We start from the raw sequence: 26,232 nt of genomic DNA, 5'->3' as shown, positions 1-26,232 counted from the left end.
CAATTCAATATGTCATTATCATTTCTAATGCGACTCCGTAATTTCATTTCACGATCTTGATAGAAAACAAATCAAATTCGAAATGAAGTTGATATGTATATCCAAGGGAATTACGAAATCGATCTACTCGCTTTTCAGAAATTGCATATCTCAACTTTTCATCTATAGAACTTTTACATTGCTAGAAAAAGCCAGTTCATTTTAAAAACGAATTCGCAAAATGTGAAAATTTTTTTGATTTTCTAACATGGTTAGAATGCGTGGTCCTTTGATTTTTTGAAAATTGGATCGAATGAAACAAAAAACCGCCCCATGGATTGAATTGAAATTCTCTGGGATTTTTGTGGTGATATTGAACTGTAAAACGCATACTCAACATTGATGGTTTTTTCGATATTTTCAATTCAGCGCTTGATTATCCAAAAAGCCTTTTTTTATTAACTTTTCAAATTAATGTAGAGAACGAAGAAAATTTTTCCTGAGAATACCATGGCTACTTCTTGTAGAGAATTCATTCAAGATTTTAAAACCTCCCCTTAATTTCCTGTGCAAACATTGATTGGTGAGATATTGATGGTTAAAGACAAAAAGGTCATTTTCAATTCAAAGTTCGATATTTCAGAGAGAAATGCTCGTATCGAAATTTTGAAGAAAGAATATTGAATGAACAAGTTATCTCATGCATATAATGGTTGAGTTGAAAAAAAAATTTTCAAGTCTATAGGCCAAAAATAAAACTTGAAAAAATTTCGCAGAAATTTTAGACACTGTATTCATTAGGATTGAGCGGTACACATTGCTTGAAAAATTTTTTAATAATGAGATCTCTAAGCCATAAACTTCAAGCTGCAAAATACTTTTTGTCAAATTGAGTATGACCATTGTTATCGAAAATATATCCATTTGAAAATCCGCTAAAAATTTAGAATTTTATTTTGATTCTTTAATTTATTTCCTTAATGTACATGCACTTTTTAAAATTTATAAAGGTGGACACTATATTTTAAAAATTTAATTTGGATCAAAACGAAGTGAAAAATTATCGAAAAACAGAAGGATGAATTATATACAATACATAGCCATGATCCCATAATATACTTCACGTTATTAGTGAAAGGACGTGACGAGAGTGGTTTCAACGCTTCAAGAACGGTGATTTTGACCAGCTTGGCGGTGAAACAGAGAAGAATTTCGAAGATGCAGAACTGGAGGCATTACTTGATCAAAACTCTTGTCAAACGCAACAAGAAATGGCAGTGACGAGTGGGAGTGACGCAACAAGCCATTTCAAAATGCCTGGAAGTCATGGGAATGATTCAGAAACAATTATAATGAATTCATTATAAATTTAGAAATCCTCCAACTCTCGATTTGCCTGAAAACAGGCCCTGTTATTATGTTGAGAGGTTATCATGAGGAAATTCAAGCAATATTCCGAATAATTTTTCATCAGATATTGATTTAAAGTTGAGCATCATCACCGGAACATTTTGGCGAATGCGCTGGTTTCAAATAAATGATATTTATTCGGCAATCGATTTACAGGGTTAGGACCAAGGAAATAAATCGACCAATTTGGACTAAGCCAGCATTCATCTATATATTCAGACTTTATCAACGCTACAGAGAAAAGAAACAAAAAAAGAGATAAGCTGAAGTTACACTTATGTATAATAAATTAAAGGTAACAGTGTAAAAGTTTAAAATATTTGCTTACCAAGTTCATTTAATCGGATACAGATGAATCAATTTGAGTACAGAGAACATTGGATATAGTAACACTTTGTTAAATGTATTAAAACTAAGACTGAATGCCATATATACTAAAAAATCTATTCAAAAATTGCAAACACCGTCGAAACAAACTATAAAATGGAAAATGTTTTGATTTTCATACAGATGTCATATCATATGTAACATATTTATGGGTTTTTGGACTCACGATATTTGTCTGATGAATTAGCATATACCTGACTCAGATCTTATGAAAATCATTTCTTCCCATTACTTTCATAACCCATTATCTTCGCGTATTTTCCTTATCTCTGAATTTCTCATCGCAATCATATTTATGTTGTTTGAGTCGCATTTTCAATAATTTCAATAGCAGGGTATTTTATATACCACATTAGCTCGATTATCAATAGGTTTTGTGTCTTTCAATTTAGAAAATAGACTGCTTGTTGTTTTTAGATTAAATAATACCAATTTAGTTGTTGTTGATTTTTCTATAAATGTTCGTGCGATATTCTGACTTAGATCCAAAAGGAATTGAAATCGAAAGTATAGGACTCTCTGCTTTTCTGGGCGATTTATATCCTCAGTGTTAATCTGTTTATATTCATTTATCACCTTATTTACAAGTGATTCTGGGTTATTATTCATCCTCAAAGTTTCTTTTACTGTAGTGAAATTTTCCTCATGAAATTGATTGTAACTGAGGTGTACCGATCTATGAATTGAATTTTTGATTGTACTCACTTTGTGTATCTAGAAGTGTCTGTTCATTAACCGTCCAGAACTAGAAGGTTTCATATACCATTTCATCTAAAGAGATTCACTTTCCTCTCTGTTAACCCTAAGATCTAAAAAAGCCAATGCCCTGTCTTATTCTTCTTCGATGGTGAACTGATATTTTTTGGTTCTTTTGTACAATACGTTTTATGAATAAAAGTATTTTTTGCAGGGTTCTCTCTCATTTCATATTAAATAATTTTTTTCAACGAATTTCACACATGATCTTTTTAATAAGTTTTTTGGATCAATATCCAAAAAACTTTTTCAGCACTGATAGAAGTAGAAACAAAAAATAAAAAATCTGGACAAGTAAGATCTTTAGGCATATGGTTTGATGAAAATATTAAGGGAAACCCACAAGAAGAAAATTTGAATAGAAAACTCAATACCATGCTTATATACCTTCAATGTTTTGAAATATCACATCCAGAAAGAAATTTTAAAGATCCTTTACATAGCAAATTTCCAGTCCATCTTAACGTATGGCATAATTCACTGGGGAAATGGCTTATCTCAGAGCAAAATATGTCAAACTCAAAATCGAGCTATACAAGTAATATATCGGATGAAAAGTAGAGAGACCTTAGGTGTTTTTAAATGCAATGAAATCCTGATACTGACCGCACTATATGTATTGAAGTGTGTCATCTTTTTTTTCAACCACTTAAAGATATCAACAGAATGTAATCAAAATTTATAATTCACAAATTAAAAATCATTTCATGCAAAAATTGGGCTACTCAAAGCCATTATGGATAAAATATTCTCTGCAATTCAGTAGCGAATGGTATGATACATACCTACAATGGTTAAAAGATGGGAAACTTGAGTGAACAAATAGATATCTACATATTTCATTTTCATGTACATATATGGTTAGTTTTAATAAACAGACTCTTTAAAATATTTTACACCTTCATGGAATGGCTGACAAATTGGTTCCAATTTTTAAAGTAACAGTACAACTGCCATGTTGAAATTGCTCATATACTGAATGGATCCTTTAAATTTCATTATTGTCTTATAATGATTTTGCCATTCCATTCACTTAGCCATACTATTCAAAATGTTACGAAGTTTTTTCTGTTTTCTCCACTACAGCTATAAAATGATCCATCAATCCTAGGGTAAAATAGCACGTTTATTACATGATTAGAATGAAATGAATAGATAAAATAGCACGTTTATTATATGATTAGAATTTCGCAATCAGGTACCCAGTGTCCCTCAAGAACGCAATAATTAATGAAGAGCCTTTGGTGGAAAGTAACATGCATATTTTAATGCACGTCTGACGTCTTTGATAGACGACCTTTATATGAATAGATATCACTTCTTTGGAGATCCTTGAAATGTGAGATCTGCCACAATATTTTCCCGTTTTCGAATCTCAATTCTCATATTTGAAATCATGGCTGTATGCCTTCCTTCGTAATTTCGAAAATTTGCAATCTTTGGAACACAAAATGATATAAGTCATATTTTTGAACCCAGAAATAAAGTCGTAACTCGACGTTCAAGGCCTACTTCGATGTCAATAACTCCTGAATGGACTATAATTCTAGAAACTGCATTGTGATATTATTTTGAGATTCCTCGCGGCAAAGTTCCAATGAGTCGTATGTTAAACATCACTATACTACCTAGTTGAAGTATCCAATCTATCAATTACCTCTAACTCTCAAAAATACCGTTTCAGAAGACTGTACCTCGAAAATATTGCCAGTAGGACTCTGTATTTCCCTTGATGTATAAAGGGTTTCAAAGGATCTGAAAGCTCGCCCGGAGCCTCTATTAAGGAGCTTGGCTTAATTATGAAATATCGTGGATATTTTTGAGCATTCATACAAGGTGCCTCCTTTATCGAAGTTAGTTAATATCCGGAACGAAATCTTTAGCAGAAATTAACAGGTATGACATATCCTTCATTCAGTTCATTTTTCGAACTGAAATATACTTTAGCCTTCAATCCTTTATTCCTAGCAGTGTCGGTACTAGAGTTGACTCATAGTGGGGTTTATGCCCACTTTGAAAACTCAAAATCTTTCAATTGTTCCAATTTTCTCTTATAAATTGCAACTTTAGATTTTTTATTTCTTATAATCAATGGTTATGTCCTCAGTAACCCCCCCCTGGTTACGCCATAGGTTTTCTCAACAACAAAAATGAATAATAGCAACCGCTAGTATTCTGTTTTTGTTGTTGAAAAAATGCGAGAAAACTCTCTACTAACTTGGTACAAAGAGCTTCTATGCACTGATTCATTCATATGAACATACCTGTTAATATAATTTAGATGTGAGTTACATTATTGTTGTTAGTTCATATTAACGTTCTGAAGATACGATCCTTTTAGAATTGAATATGAAAATTAGAATTATTATTTTGCAAGTACCTACCAACTACACTTCCTCAATAAATTAACGCACCACTAAAAATTAGGCAAAAGTTCAAGATATATTTTCGTCAAAGCCATTCGTCTGGGACCGTATTCTCGACAAGTGATGTTTCAAAACGTATACGTTCATTCAGTGTTCAAAGCACTGAAAGAACGTATACGTTTTGAAAGATCACTTGTCGAGAATACAGTCCCTGATTCAGACGTTAGTCTTCTTAAAATTTTGAAGCATTGTCAATATCTAAAATGAATATAAGTACCTATGATATGGGAATGAGCAGTAGGTAGATTCCATTGAGTTTCCATCACTTGTTCTATTGAACTGGTGAAATCCTCAGAGGAAAGAAAAGATAGAGGTGCCCTTAGAAGTAAATAGTGTTGTATTGTAATCAATTGCAACAGTATGATGATAAAGTGAGATAGGACAACAACAAACCTGCAAAATTGACAACTAGAGGGTCGGTAAACATTTCAGTGGCGTAGTCAGTGGTTCTCTTACTGCCCCTTATTAAGTTTTCGGTGCTGAAATGTTTGGAACAAACATATGCATATTTCGACAAATTGTTCATTTGCAATCTTAACGCGTGGCACCATATTTTGCTAAATTCGAAGGAAACCTACAAATGTTAGCATTGAATTAAGTTTTCGATATCTCACAAATACTACGTCATAGACGAGATATATTCTACGCCTATGGACTCAAAACGTGAACTTACCTATGATAGGTTTGGTTTTCATTTCCGATGTTTTACACACAATACATGTTTTTCGAGGTTTTACCATGATTAAAATTAACAATATGTAACTTAAAATTCACGAACTTGTAAAAAATAACGCCGATTACAAACGTGAAATTAAAATGAATATTTCCCTCCTGTCAAAAATTCTATGTATATGGAGAACAATTATCGAAAACAACAGCGAATATTTCCCTCCTGTCAAAAATTCTATGTATATGGAGAACAATTATAGAAAATTACAGCGATAATTGCATTGTAGGAAGCGAAACTGCACTGCGATAATTGTTATGTTCATAGATGCATAGTTTCTATGCATCTTACACAGTTCGAATCTATGGCAATTCCATTCTACATCAGTTTGACAAGTGATGTAACAGTTTATTCGGGAAATATTCCCCCGAATTACACTCGTGCATCAAAATGACCGGATAATTTCGCATTCCAGCGTGTTTTCTTTGAAAAACTGCATTCGGTCATTTTCATTTTTGGAGAAAGAGCCCTCCACCTTCGGTGTCGGGCTCTTTCTCCAAAAATGAAAATGAACTCATGCAGTTTTTATGACAACACGCTGTCATGCAAAATTATCGGTAATTTTGATGCACTTGTGCAATTACTTACGAACAGTTAACCCTCAACGTCGCTCTAGTTGTCACGGATTAATAAAGATTACTACTACTTACTACTACGTGCAATAACAACAACAGAACCGTGTTGCTAAATCCAAAGAATATTCGCAAAACATCTATGCCACAGAACGGAGAAGAGTTTACTTCTTCCTCAGAATGGCAACGCAGTACATTATAAGTATTAGTAAACAAAAATGTTATAGCGATGTCAACAAATGCTATAAGGCACCTCTATCTTTTCTTTCCTCTGAGGTGAAATCCTACTAATTTATTTTTTATCGAAACATAACGTTAAAATCGCCTTGCCATTCTGCCTCTTCACTCATCAATTTTATCAAGTCGAATTGATGAATGGGCTGTCAAAGTATCAGGTTTTTTTTTGTGATAATAACTTTTTATCGATTGGTAATGCTAAAAATCCACACCTCTCTCTTCCCCTCGTTAATTTGGAAAACCTTGCTAAACATATTTATCGAATTGATAAATGATCACGTTTCATAACACATGTAGATAACACAATTGATAAGAAACTATAAGTATTTCGAATCAATAAGGTATGTGCAGGTTTTTCTGTACTGGAGGTATAGTTTATCCAAAGTCACTTGAACTAGTCTATACAAACGCTTGGTCTTAGATGTCCCTTTGAAGTGGATACCGCGATCCGCTAAATATTGATTTGGAAGTATTGTTAGAAAATAAATTCACTGGCCCCAAATAAATTTCTGGAAACTTAGACAACCCTCGTATAATTGAAATGTTCAGCTTCCTTCAAGTGACTTTGGATATACTATACAAACGTAGAGGAGTGGATCATCAAACGCTTTGTTTTCGAGATATAGATTGTTTCAAGTTTAAATTTTCCAGAGCTTGTTCTCATAACATCTATCCATATTTCTCGATATATTCTGCGTGAAAATGTTCAGAGTGAGATGTCCTCTTTCTCACTCGAGAACTTTTTCCTGGTGAACCACTGTTAGTTTAAAAATATGAATGGTTCATAAAGATTTGAAACACTAATAATAATCATCACACAAATTCAATACAAGACAAACTGAGAGAAAAGCTAAGCGCTACTGGTAATCACAGAAAATCAACTTTAATTTCTCCACAGCACTCTTGACCACTAATGCTTTATCTAACAACTAGCAAATCAATACGATAAGGTGACTTTTCAACGGTATACCCATTGAACACAGAAACATAGCTACTTCTATGATGAAATGGACCAATCATCATACCTACCACATCATTTTCAATACACCAAATTTATTATCAAACACTCACCTGAGTCGCGAATGGATACGATAATAATTATCAATAATTATCAAACGATAACCGAATATTCGGTAAAATCCCTGCTTTGGTGATAATTTGAAATATTTCTCGAAATTGGACCTCTTTTATTTTGACTTAGTTTCAGGACAACAAAATTGCAACTCAAGAATGGGATTTTGGAAAGATGGATTTGAGAAATTGATTAAGGCTGTAAAACAAGGAGTCGACCGTGTTGAACAAGAAATAGATGATATTGGAGATAGTTTTAAAGCAGTTGGAGATGGTGTGAAAGCTACAATCAATTGTGTGACTTTATTGGACGGTGGCGTGGAAAATATTCTGAAATTGAAACATATATGTCAACCAATTTTCGAATGGGTGACAACGTTCAAGTGAGCATTTTTATTTATTTCAATACAAATATTTATTCATCATCATTAAATCATCTTCTTCTCCTTATTCTTCGTCGTAGGTTAGGACTTTGTCCTTTGTTTACATCAATGTTTTCCTAGCTGCAGCTGGGATGATGAAGACCAGCTTTTATACCATCTCGTAGATATTCGTCCTGGTGTTCGGAATGTTTTTGCGCCTTCTCCCAGGGGTTTGGTGTTTCGTCCCGAGATCGCTGGTGGACTCATGGGTTAGGTTATCCACCGATCTCTGCCTAAGACACACCCTCTCACACTATTGTGGAGAGGTGACTCTGTTGCGTTGTAACGACCTCTTTAAATCCGCCGGAGCCGAAATAGTATGGCGCGAAGACCCACAGCGCCATCTCTGAGCAAACAGAGTCTCTTCTACCGATCATCTGATATTCTGTCTACGTGGTCTCTCCATTCCTTTCGCCGGTTTCTTATCCATCTTATTACATCCTGGATGTCACATATCTACTTCATTTTTTCATTTCATTGATCTTAATTTCAATAGTTCTCAAAAGCCGTTCAGTTATGGTGTTCTCTGCTCTGATCCTCATCGCGTAACAGGCCAATTGAAAACTCCCCAGTCTTCCATAGTAAAGCACATTTTTTTTTGTCAAAATTCGATTTCATTATTCAACATACCACTTTGTAGTACGATTTTTCTTTCGCTTCAAAATAGGCCTCAGTTTCGGCGATTACTTCTTCATTGGCGCTAAATTTTTTTATGTACTATCAGTCCTGACATTCCATTCATCAGCCATGACATTTATTGGTGTCCTTCACCTTGCCTTGTAAAATGAGTTGATGAGCTGCTATTTCTATACTTTTCCAATTCGTTTTCTAAGACGTTTTATAACGGTATTGTTTGTAAGATGGTATATAATGAAATCCTGAGATTTCAGGGGTAACGTCACATTTTAAGTCTTCCAATTTTTTATTTGTTGTTTCCAAAATATCCAGACTTTCAAGCAAATTAAAAAAGTGGGGAAAATATAAGGACTGTTGTTATTTATCAATATTCAGGTGCATAAGTATAGAAATTGAAATATGTTTATGTTTTTTTATCCTGACACTTCTAGGCCTCTGTGGTAACCTCTCGAGAGCTTAGAGCTTGGGCGAGTTAGAAGAACAGATTGTGTTCTATGTAAGCTATGCAGGAACTATTTTGAACAAGCGCACAAAAGCTCATGAGATCATGTCACTAATCTTTTCTTTTTTCTTCAAATAACTTTATGATGAAAAGATATACTCATCACCATTTTCTAGGAGATATCTTGAGAGCGACAATATATTTGAGAGTACAACTGCCCTAGGAGTTTGGGTAATAGTATGTTACTATTTCCAAATGTGGATGATACCAGCCATTATAATAATTATTGATGCTAAAAAATTGTTTTGCCTTTATGTATATGGAGCTCCAGTCGAGGAAGACTCAACTTCAGTGAGTAGGAGAAAATTATTCGTATATTCATATTTATTTGAAAATAAGAGAAGGTTTCGAGCCCTCAGTTCAAACTAGGGTCAAGAGAGCTTTTGGAATAGGATAGATGGAAGTATTGAAGAATACAAAAACTAATTGCCTTAGAGAATAATATAGGTTAAAAGTATTCTGCTACTCTTTCCCTGGAAACTTGGAGTTCGGGATAATTTCTGAGGAATTCCTTAAACAGCTTTTGCCGGTAGTCTGTTTTACCCTTTTCCATTTTTGTCAGTTCATAGTATTCCCATGATCATTCCATTCGTAGAACTTGCCCATTTCACGCTTCTTGATAGACTTGCTCAAGTGAGGGCTGACTGAGGATCCTGCGCAGCACCTTCAACAGTCGGAGAAACTGTGCTGTTTTTCTGCTACCGAGAATGCTAAGGGTCAGAACTCAGAAAGTACCTGGAATCTGCAGTGGGCAGGAGTCGATTAATCTTTTCTGATATGTGAATCCCAAAAGATTCCCTACCGCTTGAAGCTTTATTCTTATTTATATTTAAACATTCTATTAGGTATCTGGTAAACATAACGCCATCGCAATATTAGACGATTTGTGTCTGCAAAATAAAGTTATTCTCGATTAAACATGTCAGCTTACGAGCGAAATTCTCGTCATTTATGGGAGGTTTTAATTTTCTACTTTAATATGAAGAAATCGGCAGCTGAGGCTCAGCGAATGCTCTCAAATACCACAAAAAGTGGTCAAGACATACTTGGAAACATTGAAATGAGTCCTGCTCCACCCGACGTCTTCTAAAGACGTTGCTCCCTTTGATTATCACTTGTTTCGATCAATGGCACTCGGCCTGGCTGACCAGCACTTCCGGTTTTATGAAGAAGTTAAAGAATGGTTCGATTCAGGGATAGCTTCAAAGGATGAGCAGTTTTTTCATAGCCGGATTCGTACGGTGCCCGAAATATGGGAGAAAGAAGTTGCCAGCGATAGACAATTCTTCAAATAATATTATATATTATGTAATATATTAATACCTACCTACAATTATATCATATACAATCCCGTATATTTTGTATTTTTTTTTGTTCAGAGTACACACTGAATGGTTATGAAAATGTTCACTCCAACATTAAAAAATCCCAATTTAATGAACAATATTGAAATATTTTTATATCTTAATTAGTTTTTATGCTTTTGTTCATGATTTCAGGTCTCTCAGAAGTTCGAGCTAGTGGTAACTTACACGGCCTTTTTTTTTCTATATCTTTCTCCTACTACTTAGCCTCAGTTGCCTATAAAATGGCCAAGTTTTGGAGATGTTACATCCGAAAAAATTTCTCCAAAAGTTCTTAAAATCATTGGCAGATTCGAATCTTGATGGACTTTACGGTCCAGAGTAGAAACATACTTGCAGCAGAACTGACTATTAAATCAAAGAATCACTTTAGTATATTGATTCCTCTATTTTGATCATCTAATGACAGTTCAAAGATAAATATAAACCATAAGAGTATTCAAAGCCTTCTTGAACCTCTCTTTTCATCAAATTTATGTTGTAATACGAACTCAAATTAGAACATTATTTTCTAGAATAAATCGACAAAGAACAAAATGGACGCAATTGTCGAAACAATAAATTTGGTGAGAGATACCTTATGTAATCTAGAGTGGATTCTTCAATATATATTTCTGTAAGTTAAATATTTCAATACAACATATTAACATTTACTTTTCTGGTACAACGAAGGTTACACAAGAATACTGTTTTTTTTTATTTGAAACTTTTGACTACTTACAGAGTTATAGATTTCAATACAAATTCATGGTCAGTGATATTTACACGAATGAGTTTTGCATTCATGATGCTGTTCATCCCGTTCAATATTATATTGATGGGTCTGGGTTTGACCCTATATTTGAGGAGCACCCTGCAACAATTTTTGCCAACATCAAGATCTGTAAGAAATATTGAATGCTTCCATACTCGTATAATCGATTCGCAAGATGTGATTTCCTTGTACCTTCTATTGAAATCGAAAATTTAAAACTGAATTATTTGATAATTCTTCATTCTTAATTAATAGAACATTAGATGCACTAGATATTACAATAATTGAATGTTTTTCGTTATCTAATCATTTATACAGCTCAATACTTCTAATTACGTTTGATATTAACGATAAAGATAAAATACATAATACGAAAATACTTTTATTCAATAGATTTTCTTCAAAAAAAACAAAATATCTCAAATTATACAGGGAGTTTCCAAATTCGACGTGAACCTTGGAGGACATGTTAGTATGACTCATTTGCTGTTGTTTGAGCTATATTTATTGATATCCGAAAATCAACAGTTTTCGAGATATTTGAGTTCTTGTGATTTTTGAAAAATTTTCCACCTTAGGTACTTCGTTGTTTGACAATTTTTTTCTACGATGACCAAGTTAGATTATAATTTTGGATTATTTTCATCAGGAAAGGATTTGATATGTTTGAAAAAAGCAAAACTATGCTGTATTTCCTGTTGAATAAGAATTTTTATGGTTTGAAATTTGGCAAATGAGGAGAAGAAAATCAATTTCTAAGATTAATTTGCCTACAACTTTCGAAATTCACTATTTATGTATGACAAAATTATTTGAAAAACTCGCCAAATTCCTTCTTCATCACCAAAAAAAGTATTCGTTAGAATGCAGTTCTTGGCAATTCTTGGATTTTCAAGATCAATTTTTGCGGTTTTAAAAATTAACAAGGCCTAACAAACCGTATCGGCTATATTTTAGAGTTTCCGCAAATTTTAAAAGTAATCGGACGAATGTTTTTTGCGAATTCTTATTTATATTGTTCATTATTCAAATTTATAGCCATTTTTTTTTAATATTTCAAATAAAGGTGTCTAGATGTTCATTGAATTTCTGTTTCAGGCCTGAAATGATGACGAAAGCGAAGAACTTCATGATGTTTGTTGATGAAGATATCACAGGTTTTTCAACAGATTTTATTCAAGCCGGTGGTGATACGTCAATATTCCATCAATATTGATTGATAAAATGAAGAAATACTTTTCGAATGATGTTACTCTGGCCTCTGTGTTAATTCGACCACTGAGTTATATTTATTCCACTCAAATCTTCATATAAATTCTTCAAAATATATGAATAACATACAGCAAAAGTAAAATCATCGTTTCTGATGTATTGTTATACATATATATGTATAACAATACATCAATGCAAATTCAGTGTTTCAATCCATGATTTTTGACCTGACAACGTAGCAAATATTCATTTCTGTGAGTCTTTTCTATCAGAGTTGCAATTAGCCAAAGTACCCAATTTTTTGAATTTCACAGATTTTTTTTTTTTTTTTAACACATATTACTCGAAAACGGCTCAATATACGAGAAAATATGAGGAATACTTTTATTTTTCAAATTAGCTAAATATCCTTCAATGAAAGTCCTTGTTACTTTTAAGAGTTCGGTTCTTTGAATTTCTGGTATTTTTATGGGATGAAGTGTTCATAATGAAGAAACGGGGAGATGTGGATAAAATTTTGTGTACGGAAAAGATTCATCACATACATGAAAAACTATATCCCGAAATTAATTTTTTTCTATACAACCATTTCCGAGATATAACGGAAAATGACATTTTTTTATCGATTTTCAACAGCCTGATTCCTGATTGTACTGATTCCAGGAATTAAAAAATATACTAGGTGTCTAATTTGAAAAAATAGACTTTTTTACAATTTTGTAACTTGGCAAATGATGATTTTTTTTGGTCCGTCCTGTATTATTGACAACCATAATTCAAAAGCAGTGACACAGATCAGATCAATATCTAACGACTTGCAAAATTTCTGACTTAAATCTCAAATATTGAGCGAACTAGAGTCATTTTCGTAATACGCCAATTTGATCTAAAATTTCGAAAAATAATTAATAACTCAAAAACCGTTGAAGATAGGGATGGAAAAGTAAGAGTGAATAGATTCAATATTTTATGGAGTATCATAAAAAAAATAGTAATACCGGATGTCCTATTCAAAATAACAAAGTTGTTGCCAAATTGTAGTACATCCGGCAACACTGGAAATGTAAAATTATTTTAAAAATGTACCTTACATGGCCAAATATCTATCCACAAAATTTGAAATCTTTACCATCAATAGTTTCCATAATAATCTAATAGGCCACTCACCTTGGGACACCCGATATACAAAGTTTCATTATTGAAAATATTTTATATTATTGTCCGTCCTGAAATGTCTTCGGTACCAAGGGCGTAGAAATAGGGGGTACGGTGGGTAATTATCCCCCCTCCCCCCCCCAAGATTTCCAAAGAATAAAATTTCAGAATTCTCACAAATTTTTCCATAATATGAACCAATAATCAATTTAGTTACCTTTGAAATCGACACGGCAGTAATAAAGTGGACCCTTTTACGGTTAATGAGTTCATTATCGCTTTCAAGATGAGTACTTTTTCATTGCACTACGACCACTTCTATGTCCGAGGTTTATTATTTTCTTTATCAATACACTTGGTAGGCGATGCCCCATATTTGCCATCTATGATTTTTGCATTCGTCATCGGTATACACTTACCCGTTGTTTTCAGTTTTTTGTATAATTCTTGTGAGAAAATTTCAATAATGTAGTAATCAAAGAACTGAACTGAGTAATTCGCATCAAAAAATTGTCTTTATTTATTGTGTTTCGTTCAACTTGCAATTTATTTGTGCAGATATCAGTTTTGAATTGAATATATCTAAACGGTATTTATTGGAGGTACAAATGAAAATGACAGATTTCTTGGATCATTTAAAAAAAAAGGCCTATAACATGAATCCACAAACGCTTTGTTTTTGAGATACTGGCGTTTAAAGTTCAAGTTTTTTCTCCTAGCACCTTTCCTTCACAAGATATTCAACTTGAATTGGCATAGATATTCCAATTTAAAGTTGGTTTGTTGTATTTTTGTCGTATCTGCTATCGATTTCGAGAAAAAATTCATATAGCTCTTTAGTAATCCTCAGGAAAATCCAAATGTTTATAAATATCTGGTAAGGTGTGATGAATAAATTTATTTTGAGTTTGGGTACTTATTCACCCAATTTGAAGAGAAGATAAATAACATTCGATAAACTGATGTAAGCATCAAGAAGTACGACTATACAAGAAACACCCTGGATCTCGAAAACAATGCGTTTGCGGGCTTTATTTATGAGACAAGGGATCTCACATTTTCATTCGTAACTCCATTTTAGGAAAACCCAGTACAAGATAAGATCAATCGAATTGGTAATAAAAAAATGTTTTTTCGATTCCAGTTCAAGTCTAGATACGTCATGAGAATCGGAGAGCGTAGCTCGGTATTTAAACACTTACCAGCTATCACGCCACGCCCACTTCATTCGTGGTAATAGCATAGTATTCGAATATTCAAATGTAGTGGTAACTTAATAACAACATAAAAATTGTTGGCAATGTCATGCGACCCCTTTTCAACCACCCCACTGAATGAATTATCGTATTATTTCTGCGCCATCTATAGCTCATGATTCAGCGCCATCTATTATCGAGTTACTTCTCCACTTTGGGTAGTGAATAGTGTTCGATATATGCAACCCGTAAAACACCGGTTCCAACTACAGTAGCGACTCCAAGTGACCAGTTCCTTTCGGTCAAACGGCGGTTGGCTTACTATCCATTCCTTATACTATGGTAATAGATAATGGTAATAGTAATGTCATCATTTCACATTAGCTCTCAAAGTATGCGTCCAAATGGAAAACTTCGAGAGACAAAGTTCATCTTCATGAATTTAACTTTACCATTATGTTAATTTGATTAGTAAGGAATCAAACGCTTGTCTAATAATGATGCGAGAAAATCACCTTTCAATTTTCTATATTATTTCCATACAAAAAACCAAATTGTGATATATTCATGAAAGATAGATATACAGGGTGTTCTGATTTGTTTCCGACAAACTGAAATGGGTGATAGATCACATCATTTTAAGCAAAAAAGTTCCTATGAACATGGGTCCGGAAATGCTTCGTTTCCGAGATACAGGGTGTTAAAGTTGAAAAAATTATTCGCGTTTTCTTTAATATGTTTTGACTGCTTCGAAATCCTGTCATGAAATTATTCCTATTCAAATTATAAATTTAAATTCATTTTGAAAATTTCTAAGGCGAAATGCATGCGGATTTTCTATTGCCCACTAATAAGTAGAAGTGGTATGCTATGTAATTGTTGTTTTTAAGTGTTCTGAATATTCTGTTTCCTGAAATATTGCGTTGTTGGGATGCTTTACGAATACTGAGTTTTTATTTTCTTTGAAGGTCTGTAAAATCCTATTTCTCTGTAGATTATTTCTTCTTTGTATGCTTCGTTCGGGCCTTTGGTAACCAATACCATTTTCCTGTATTTGTTGATAAGCTATTAACTTAGTTAACTTTAATTATAATTAATGACATCTGAACCTAACACACTTCAAATCTGTTATTGTGTATAGCCATTTTAAATCTATTGCCGCAACAATTGTTGAATGTAAAACAATCAATCATTCGAAGATGTCATTTGTGCATTCAACAGAACGGTGGACATTTCGAACACCTTCTTTAAAAATTATTATGTTATTTTGTTACTTCTAAAAAATATTTAATTTAAAATTATTACAAATTTGATTCTACATGTTTTAGAGATTACAAAAATATGGATTTGGCTTTAAATGCGTTTTTCTCTGAAACGGTTGCCTCTAGCAACTTAAATGAGTTATACCTTTTTTAACAAGAAAAGTCAGGGGAATTGATTTTTTCAGTCCAGAATGACGTACAGGGTAGCACAGAAAAGTTGCTACGGTTTAAATGGGACGAAATGATTGCCAGTGGCGCCCTCTAGAAAATACAACCAAATCGACCACAAATTTGAATTTCTCACCTCAAAAAACCCTATGTACCAACTTTCATGCAATTATTTGGAATCAGTCGAAAGATATTTAAGAAAACGCGAATTATTTTTTCAACTGTAACACCCTGTATCTCGGAAACGAAGCATTTCCGGACCCATGTTCATAGGAACTTTTTTGCTTAAAATGATGTGATCTATCACCCGTTTCAGTTTGTCGGAAACAAATCAGAACACCCTGTATGTTGTCGTGGACTGTTCTTTAGATCTACTCACAGCAATCATCCTTGTAGAACATTGTACTAATTCGTATAATCCACAAAAACTCTAGCGCGCTCTAGTGAAATGAATGTCGATAGCACTTCTTTCACCGACTAAATCCAGTTAAACTCGCGTAGGTCCTCTTTCCATTTGGATATCTGGGTAAAACTTGGCCTATGTTACTCGTAAGGTACTCCGTTACCTTTCGACAGGTGAACGAATTTTTGAAATTGATTCAGTAGTTTTCTTCTTTATAATGTTAGTATAGATTTCAATAACTTCATATGTTGTTGGTTTGAAAGGAAGAGTTTGGTAGCACAATACGCTTATTAAGTTGTGGAGTCCCTTTCCAAGAAATAATCTTTTTGATACGTCCTACACATCTTACATTTTTTTTATTCATGTAAAATTCCCGAGTGCGGTACTTCAAGTTATTATTAATAGTTTGCCTTAATCTTGAAAAGCACACAAGAATATTTCGCAGTTGGTAATTGTCGTCGGTTTACTGCACAGAGTTCGCTGCAAGTTTTGCAATTAACAGTTTTATTGCTCTTTTCAGTAATACAATATCAACCTCATCAACTAATATTAAATATACATTACGCTTAACTAGAAGTTAACAACTTCTTCAACGTAGACTGATCACCTACGTGTCTCGGGTATTTTTCTGGCTGAAATCTCTGAAGAAGCCATTTCAACTATTCGAGCGTAACTCCCTATTACGCTAATTATATAGATTTATTTTTTGAGCTGTCGTTACCTGAACAGATAGCTCCATTATTTCGTCATGAAGATTGTAATTTTAGAATTTTGAGCAGAGAGTGGTCTCAAACGTATGGTTCAACCCAAAGATGGCAAATCCGTCTTCAAATGGTGAAGGTCCATACAGAATTTCATGCATTATGATCACGTCTCACAGGGCCCCCGCAAGGGTCATCAACGCTCGCGTGCCGAAAATATTTTGGCGCCCCAAAAAGGAGGGAAGTGGAGAAAAACGTCGCAGGATAATCGGCAAAAAATGTTTCAGTTTTTGTTAGGAATTTATTTGTAGAAGGGTTAAAAAAACTATCAGCAACCTTTATTTAATGCCTTAAGAACTTTATGCTGTCAGTTTTTGCATAATACATTTTTCAAATGTTTCATTATTTTATTCAAGCATTCGATCAAAATCGCATTTTATTTTAATTTTGTAATGAAACTGCAGAGTTTTCAAAACCTGAGCTTTATTCTTCTTTAAATTATTCATAATATTATATTAAAATATTAATATTATTATTAATAATTATTAAATATTATTCCATACTCCCAGCCATCTTCTCCCTTTGTTGAAGTCTAGCTTTTTTTTGCTCTCGAAATTTTGCACCAGAAGGTCGTTTTCTCTTGTATGGCTCCTAGAATTTAAGAAAAACTTGATCCAAAATTGGTAAGGACATTCACCCATGATTTACTTTGCGCCATTCCTTTGAGAATAACCCGTATGTTTTCATTTTTATGAATTTAAACCTTAAATCCGAGCCTTTAAACCTAAACGGAGTTAATATCAATAATAATAATAAGTTAAGACCGATCTGAAGCACATACCCTGTTCCTGTTATAATAATTAATTTTTGGCAAAGGTGAAATATAATTTTTTTAGAATTTCAAACGGCTACGAACATCAAATAAATAATACAGATCCAGGGTGCATATTAAAAAAAAATTAAGTATAATATGATGGTGGCCCCAGGTAACAAATTCAAAATATCAAAGTCGATTCAATTTTTTCACGATTACAAACAATACTTCCCTATTTGAAGCAAATAAAAATAATATTATAGTATATAGGTATGGGCTAATTTAGGATGTGCACCATTTTAAACAGAAAAACAAATATCGAATTTTATAGACTAATAGAAATGCTAATACTGTATGTGGATAGGTACTTACCATTTCATAAAATTTAATCAAATCACAACAAGAAACAGTAAAACAAACCACAATTACACAAAATACAAATCATTCCAATTATCTGAGTATTTTAATTTTTTGCGTCTTGACCTCAACCCCTAAACGTTTCGAAACAAAATAACTATTCTTTTTTCTGTTGTTATAGCATAGCAAGCAGATTTTGGTAGTTTCTGTAACATGTAGTATTTTTCCTACAGATGGTGGCGAAAGTTTCAGTAATTCCCCTGGCTAAAAACTATCGCTTCGGTATTTATGATTGTTTATGTGTACCATATGCGTTTTAGTGATGATCGAAGAAATGGTGCCCGCCGTCCGGTGCAAGGTGGTCCATAAAGAAATCCCGTACCGACAAAGGGATGATTATTTATGATTTGTTTACTCGAAAAGAATCGTATAATTGCAATCTCTGGCCGAGGTGATTTTATAGGGATTGTGACGTTCGGGAACTTGTTTGGTTGTGTAAAAGATGTCTTTGAACGTTTAAAATGGTTGAAAAAATAAAAAAAAAATTTTCAAAAACTTTTGGTCTTTCGGATTTTCATGCGGTCTATAAGAGATTTTGGCGCCCCTTAAGAGTGGCGCCCGCGTGCGGTGCACGCGTTGAACGCGCGGTTGCGGGGGCCCTGACGTCTCAAAAAACCAGACAAAATCAAGTACAATATGGAACAAAAATCATCCAATCTTTGCGTAAACGACTAAGCAGACGGAGTTGATATTTTCAATCAAAATATAAATAACATTAATAAATTTTTCTGAAAATTTTCGAGCAGATTATATAATCCGAATCATCAAAAATTCAAAACATAATGGATATATGATAAACCTACCCAATATTTTCGTTACAACAAATCTGTCGAGATTTAAATAAAACAATTCAAGCAGAATAGCAGAACTGACGTCAGGAATTTTTGAGTGCTCGCCATTCACACCAATGATTATATCCCTGGAGACCACATAACTGCATATAAGAATCTGTGCAGGTCTTCAAAGGCAGAATTGACGCAGAATGAACAAGCACTCTTGCTCTTGCTTACTCTTTTTTTCGATATTTTGCTTAAATTTTGTATGATTCTGATGACGCAGTCAAAATGAAATTCTGCATGAACATGAAGTGATTGAAAGAAAAAAATTTTTTTCAATTTGTTTTAAACCCGAAGGGTTTTTCGTCTGAAGCTCCTTTCCACAATTGTTTTGAGCAGGGCCGGCGTTAGGGGCATGGGCGCCTGCAGGGGGGGGCCATGGCCCCCCCTCAGATTTTGAGTGCCTCATTTTTCAGCACAACATCCTCAATCAGGGCCGTCGCTAGCCAAACTGCCGCCCTAGGCAGAGACAAAATTTGTCGCCCTAACAGAAGTTTTACAGAATGCTAAAACTGAATTCTTATGAATAAATGATGAAATATATGAATTGAATTCAGGTTTCAGATTCTTCTGCTGAGTTTCGACTTCATAAAACACTCGAATATTCATTTTTTTCTTCAATATGATTAAATGAACCATTATTTTTAATTCGAATATATGTTGCAGACATTCTTGATGGAAAAACTTTTAAGATTAGTGAATTTGACGAAAAAAATCGTTTGTGATATTCGTTGGAATCAAAAAAAAAATTATTTGATTCATTTTTTCAGTATTCTAGTTTTCTTGAAAAAAGTTGATAATGCCGCCCTCCTTTATTTGCCGTCCCTCTAGAAACCCTGCGGTTCAGGTTTTTCTGCTCAGTTTCGACTTCATAAAAAGCTTTAACATTTTGTTTCCTTTTCTTCAAGGTTATCGAGCAAAACAATCGGATGAACCATCATTTTGAATTCGAATACGCCCACGCCCAGCACTAGTTAATTTGATATAAAAAATGAAAAATATCAAAATACAATGGAATGCTTTACAAAATAATAAAACTCCTTATATTTCTTAAGAAGAATAAGCTTTGAATGGTGAAATGAAATCGTTTTTCGTATATTTTGCTTTCCATTCTGTGCAATCAACATTCTGATTATTGAAGAATTGAAAACAAAAATAATCCAGAAGCCGCCCCAAATGGCAATAAATTCGGGAATGTTTATTAGCAAATCAAACGCCGACAAAGTGATGAATGCGTGGGTTTTTTAGCGTCAACTTGTAAACAACACTATGAGGGGATAACGCAACATCTGGTTATTTATGATTATAATGCGGCACCTTTGATGGTTTTTGATTATTATTTGTCGGTATTTTTCCGAATCAAATCTCATTCGGTACTTTCCATTTCTACACATGTGATATTTGTTGACCGAGCTTGAAATGCCGCCCTTGAAATTTGGCGCCCTAGGCGACCGCCTACTCTGCCTACCCCCTAGCGACGGCCCTTTCCTCAATATTACTTTCTCAATCCAGAGGGCATGGAAAAAAGGAGAGTAATGGAATCTCAACAATTTTCCGGTTTTCAATGACAATCATGGACGCCTTATCGTTTTTCAATAATTTTCATTTTGCCCCCCCTGAGAAAACTTTCTGCGGGCGCCCATGGTTAGGGGTGAAACAGTGAAGCGACTGTTTCAGGCGCCTCTTTTCGATGGGCGACAATTTAGCTCAGTTTGTGGCCGCCCTTTCATATTTCTGAAAAAAAATAGTCTTGATTCTTAAAAACAACATGAGGTTGGTCCGCTTTGCTGCGCTTATCAACATTCACTGCAATAAAAATCTCCAAACTGTGTTTACTAAACAGCCTGTTCAATAAATAACACATGGCAACCCTACCAATATAAGTAGCATTGCCTATTACTCTAATCGAATAAGGAATGGAATGTATTTCACAAAGACGAAAAACAACACTTCGAATTACATGGTTGTTTACCCATTAAACATATGGAAAATTCCTACGATTCTGAATACGAAAATAGTTACTGATAAATGCTAAATGTTTTCAGCGGAACATATGTTTTCAATCCAATTTAGTTTTAGGCCTTACCATCCTTTGTATCTTGTGGTGTAATAGGTAATCTTTCATAGATCGTACGTGATCGATTGTGAATGTGAGAATCAGATATATTAGTTACGCATTGTTCATCGGCGTCTAAGAAATCCAGGAATTTATTGTAGGTAAAACTTTCCGAAAAAAAAGAAACCCAGTGGAAACGACTTTGAAAAGGAAACGATTAGCAAAATCGCTAGAGAAATCAAAAATGACGAATTTTCATCGAGGCAGATGATGTTTTTGTTAGGGGAGGGCTGTTTATTGATACTTTTTCAGCAGGGGCGCCGAAAAATTCTTTGCTTCAGGTGCCAAAATTGCTCGCGCTGGCCCTGGTTTTGAGTAATTTTTCTAGTCGGGTTTCTTAATTGAGTATGTTCGAACAATTACTCAAGATACTTCTGTAACGTTTTCATACAAAGACTCTTCAGCTGCATAGTTGGTTGTAATTTTCTTAAAACTAACCTGAAAATATAAGGTATAGTATTTCCAAAAATTCCAGGTCCAAAGTCACTTGGAGGAAACCAGAATATTTAGATTATTCAAGTGTTGTCCGATTCATTTGGGTCAAGGGATTTTATCCCTTTGATATCATTTTGGTCACTTCCATTGTTCGAAATATGACAGAGTGGGCAAATTTCGCTGTTTTAGCAATATAACTTCATACCAGAGGAGACAAATCTGATACCCCATTCTCGTTCTCTCTTTCTGAGAAACTAACAAGAGTAGTATTCATTTTTGGCCAACTTCTTTTATTTTCGAGTTATAAGCTAAAATTGGAGAATTGACGATATCCCAAAAACATTAAAAAATTGATTGAATCCAGATATCGTATATCGAAATTATATACCTTCCTAGCGTTCTGTTCAGGGATCGAACTCTCAAAAAGTGATAGAAGCAATATAAATTCGTTCAAACTTGCACCTTGCTCAAAGTGCAAATGTGCAATCCTGAAGTGAGAGTTTTCATTATTATTATCTGCATGAAATTGGTTCCAATATTGATTTCCCGAAAAAATCGAAATTTTCTACTTACCGCCGGTTTTTTATACCTACCAATCTAAGATTTCAGCCACCCATTGACAATTTTCATCACGTATAAATGAATATTATTATTATTATTATTAGAACTCTTTATTGTAAATTCATATATAACAGAAGTGTGTATAACAATGTGCAATGGGTGGGCATATCGCTGAGCGATGTCTTCCTGCCAACCCTAATATTAAGGATAAAAAATTCAATAATGTGAATAAAATCAAAACGATGCTTGCAAACGATCTTGAATAAAAACGTTTTATGATGACTGGAAAGATAATTATCGATTTTGTTCAAATTAATTTATTTTTTCAAGCTTCACAGATGAACGTAATAACCTATTCATATCAATCATTCCGGGTTGAAGAGTAATTTTCATTAAGGAGCGAATGTGGCGAATTGGTCCTTCAGGCATTTAACCCCCAAATAGTTCAATCTAGTGAGAATATTTGCAGTAAACCTGAGAATTAATTACAAACATGCATTCCTGCAACTATAACCTCATTGTTGGAATGCTTTTGTAGTGTTATAACTTACGAACGGAAATATTCGCAATGTCTCCATGTAGGTGTATTTATATTTAATTGTATTTGGTACTCGACACCCAAACGTCCCCAACAATAATAAAATTTCATTTAAATCTAATAATAATAATTGTCTTCATTCTCACATCAATAAACTGTTGCAGAATAATCACAGGTAGGTATAATATACTAACTGACAAAGAAACTGCAACACCTCGAAGAAGCTGTTTAAATATCAATTTTTTTTTGGTAAAACATAGATAGTATAGCAAGGATTGAATGATTGAATTTGGAGAAAAACTCGTGAATGTTTCTCATGTAAACAATTTTTGTTACTTAAATATTGTAGTCGTTTTTTGCAAGTTTATTTAAATTTTACAACAAACAAGCTGTTCGAGGAAATCCAAAGTCTATGTTTAGTTGTTGTTAAAATGCCTAGACCCTAGAGCAGGTGTACGCGGAATTTATCGCCAGCTAAGTGAATTTGAAAGAGGTCGAATTATTGGTCTACGGGACGCGGGGTTGTCATTTCGAGAAATCGCTAACCGTACGAACAGAAATCCAACTACATACTGTTGTCAAGCGTGGTTTGATAATGCCCAAAATCGAAGAAGAGTAGGCACCGGACGTCGAAGGGGCACAAATGAAATTCAAGATCGACGTCTAAGACTTAAGGCCATTAGAGACCAACTTGCGACATCTCAATATATCGCTGATGAGTAGTTAGGCCATCCTGTAACTGTCCGAACGGTTTACCGCCGGATAAGGTCTTTTGGACTGCAGCATTATCGACCACATCTTATGTTATCTCTGAAAGTTGAGCATCGCCGGCAACGATTACTTCAGTGATGCAGAGAACGTCAATATTGGAATGTGGAATGGCATAAGGTCATTGGCTTCATTCTTGCACGCGCAGTATTTTATAAGCATGTAAGCCACGATCCTTAGGCAAAATTTTCCACGTAGTTGAGGAACAAAAGCCTACTAGTTGAGAATGACGATATATCTACATTTCTGCGTCTTCTTCAACATTTCGCGCTAGAGCAGCAATATCCTCTTCAGTATTCACATTTCATATTTTGCTATTTTTGGCGCCCACGGAATTTATCAAACAGATGATTCCATCAGTGGTCACTGGATGAAATGGGATGAGGATGCCTCGCCAAACTCCCACTAAAATTATGCCTTTTTTTCGAATTGTTGACTTGCTTTGTTGAAATTTCGCTAGGTAGGGATTTAGGGAAAAGTCCCCTATATTGGAGTCACTCTGAAAAAGGCCGATTGGACGGCCATTTTCAGATAATAAGACAGTAGAGTAGTTTGTTGGACAACAAAACGCGGAGCTGATATACTGCCAAAGAAATAACCATCGTCGCTGAATACCACATTATGCCATTCTGCGTCCCACTGATGCCTTTCCCTGCAGCAGTTCAAATGTTGACGACAATGGTCTGCAGTTAAAAGCAGCACTAATCGTGGATTGTATGAGAGAAGTCCAAAGGCTATACCTTCTTCTCCAAACCTTTGATCAGCGATTTGATGCGTAGTAGCATGGTCTCGCAAAGTTATTTACCTCGTCTATCTTGATGTTCTGTGGTACGTCGCTCGGGTGACCAGTTGGTCTTCTTCTTGTTCCTCTACCTTCATTTGTTTATACATGACACACGCCCATTACTGTAATTGCGGTACAAATGATACGACAACTAATTTCACCAAAGGACAAACCAACATCTCCATAGGAAATAATTTTACCCCTGTCAAAATCGCTAACATATCCCAACATATGTTGACGTCTCCAAACTCGAGGCATTTTGGTACGCTCAACTATATGGCTTAACACTGATGTGCTCATTCGAACGCCCCCGGATATTTGAACAAAAAACGCTGCATAGGGCCCAAAAATGGACGAAAAAATTCTGTTTTCTACCAATTTGGGTGTAAAATCTACCGCTGGATCCGAATCTGCAATAAAAAAGATGGGTTTGCACTTGAAATTTCAAAGTTGGGCTTCATATCTCGTATAAGGCTCTTTTGGGTCCAAAATCTGATGGGCCCATTTGATTCCTCGGGCGAAATTACTAAAGACCCCAGTATTAGAATTCCGATTTTCCACCTGTGCGCGAAATAAATTCACCGTTTCTAGACTTTTGAACCACCCGGTATAAGCAAACTAAAACGTTGATATTGATCATAGCGTTCTATCAATATAGCCTTTCTATAGTTAGGAAAGTTATTCCTTCTGGATGTAGCGCTTCCGATTACAGTTACATAAATTCAAGAAATATAAGGTCTTCAATACTTCAATCAGCTACTCCCAAACTTGCACTTCATATTAATTATAATCATAAAAATTAATAATGGAACTTTTGGAGAACCATTTTTATTATAGGACATGATACAAGTAGGTATACTCTGTACTCTATCTCTTTCTCTATATTTTTAGAAGATCGGGAGCCCATCTGCAAATTTGTTCTCCACTTCCAAGAATATTTAAATTTTTGTCAGTAAATGCGTGGTGAAACATATTAAAATAGATTCACTCAATGGATCTTTGAACCAAAAAAGGCACATACCAATTTCTTACAGATTCTTTTCACAAGGCCCATTTTCACATCGATGACATCGTTCAAACGGGATATTCTTATTTTGGAGTTTTTGGACTAAGAAAACCCACGAACCTGTGAACACGTCACTGTGCATTTTACACCAAAACAAACATGAAAATCTTTCATTTAAAGGCGAGTGAGGTAATGCAGTAACAGTCAATGGCGAACTTTATGATGCTGTGATAAATTAGTGTTTTGTACTTTAGTTAGTATAGCACCACATACAAGCAATAGATTAAAGATTTTACCAAAAAAGTACAAAGTGTCGACAACACTGAGAAAGCTATTTACCATGAATGTTGCATAGATATAATTCTAAAATATCTAATTTGAAACAATTGACTTTTTTATTGAACTTATGAATCTTGTGCTCTTAACGATAGACCTGTTACAAAATGTCAAAGAGAAATAGATACATTATACTTTTCAACAAAGTTATAGAAAAGTCTGTTAATATTCTCTCATATATCTGCAGCATAATTCACTCCCGGTTGACATGAGGGTAAGATTTAGTTCAAAAAGTATGATATAGAAAAACATTCTCAAAAATCACCTAAATACAGTCAATA

The 26,232-nt window shown here is 34.2% G+C and overlaps 1 protein-coding gene across 2 annotated transcripts; it reads left to right on the top strand.

Annotated features, from left to right (window-relative positions):
- The first annotated feature begins 7,572 nt into the window (after positions 1-7,572).
- Positions 7,573-12,616, top strand: LOC123681043. 2 transcript variants are annotated; one of them, XM_045619233.1, is made up of 6 exons: positions 7,573-7,644; positions 7,696-7,948; positions 9,242-9,416; positions 11,005-11,105; positions 11,213-11,372; positions 12,342-12,615. In XM_045619233.1, the coding sequence occupies exons 2-6, from the start codon at positions 7,725-7,727 to the stop codon at positions 12,345-12,347; spliced, it is 666 nt and encodes a 221-aa protein (XP_045475189.1). In that variant the 5' UTR covers positions 7,573-7,644; positions 7,696-7,724; the 3' UTR covers positions 12,348-12,615. The 2 variants fall into 2 exon arrangements, with proteins under 2 accessions (XP_045475189.1, XP_045475198.1); XM_045619242.1 differs by lacking the exons at positions 7,573-7,644; positions 11,213-11,372 and having other exon boundaries at positions 7,651-7,948; positions 12,342-12,616.
- Positions 12,617-26,232: the final 13,616 nt, after the last annotated feature.

The sequence above is a fragment of the Harmonia axyridis genome, chromosome 1 (assembly GCF_914767665.1).
Source record: "Harmonia axyridis chromosome 1, icHarAxyr1.1, whole genome shotgun sequence".
In the NCBI taxonomy this organism is placed as follows: Eukaryota; Metazoa; Arthropoda; class Insecta; order Coleoptera; family Coccinellidae; genus Harmonia; species Harmonia axyridis.
Note: the sequence above shows the minus strand (reverse complement) of the source record. Positions and strands in the feature narration are given on the sequence as shown.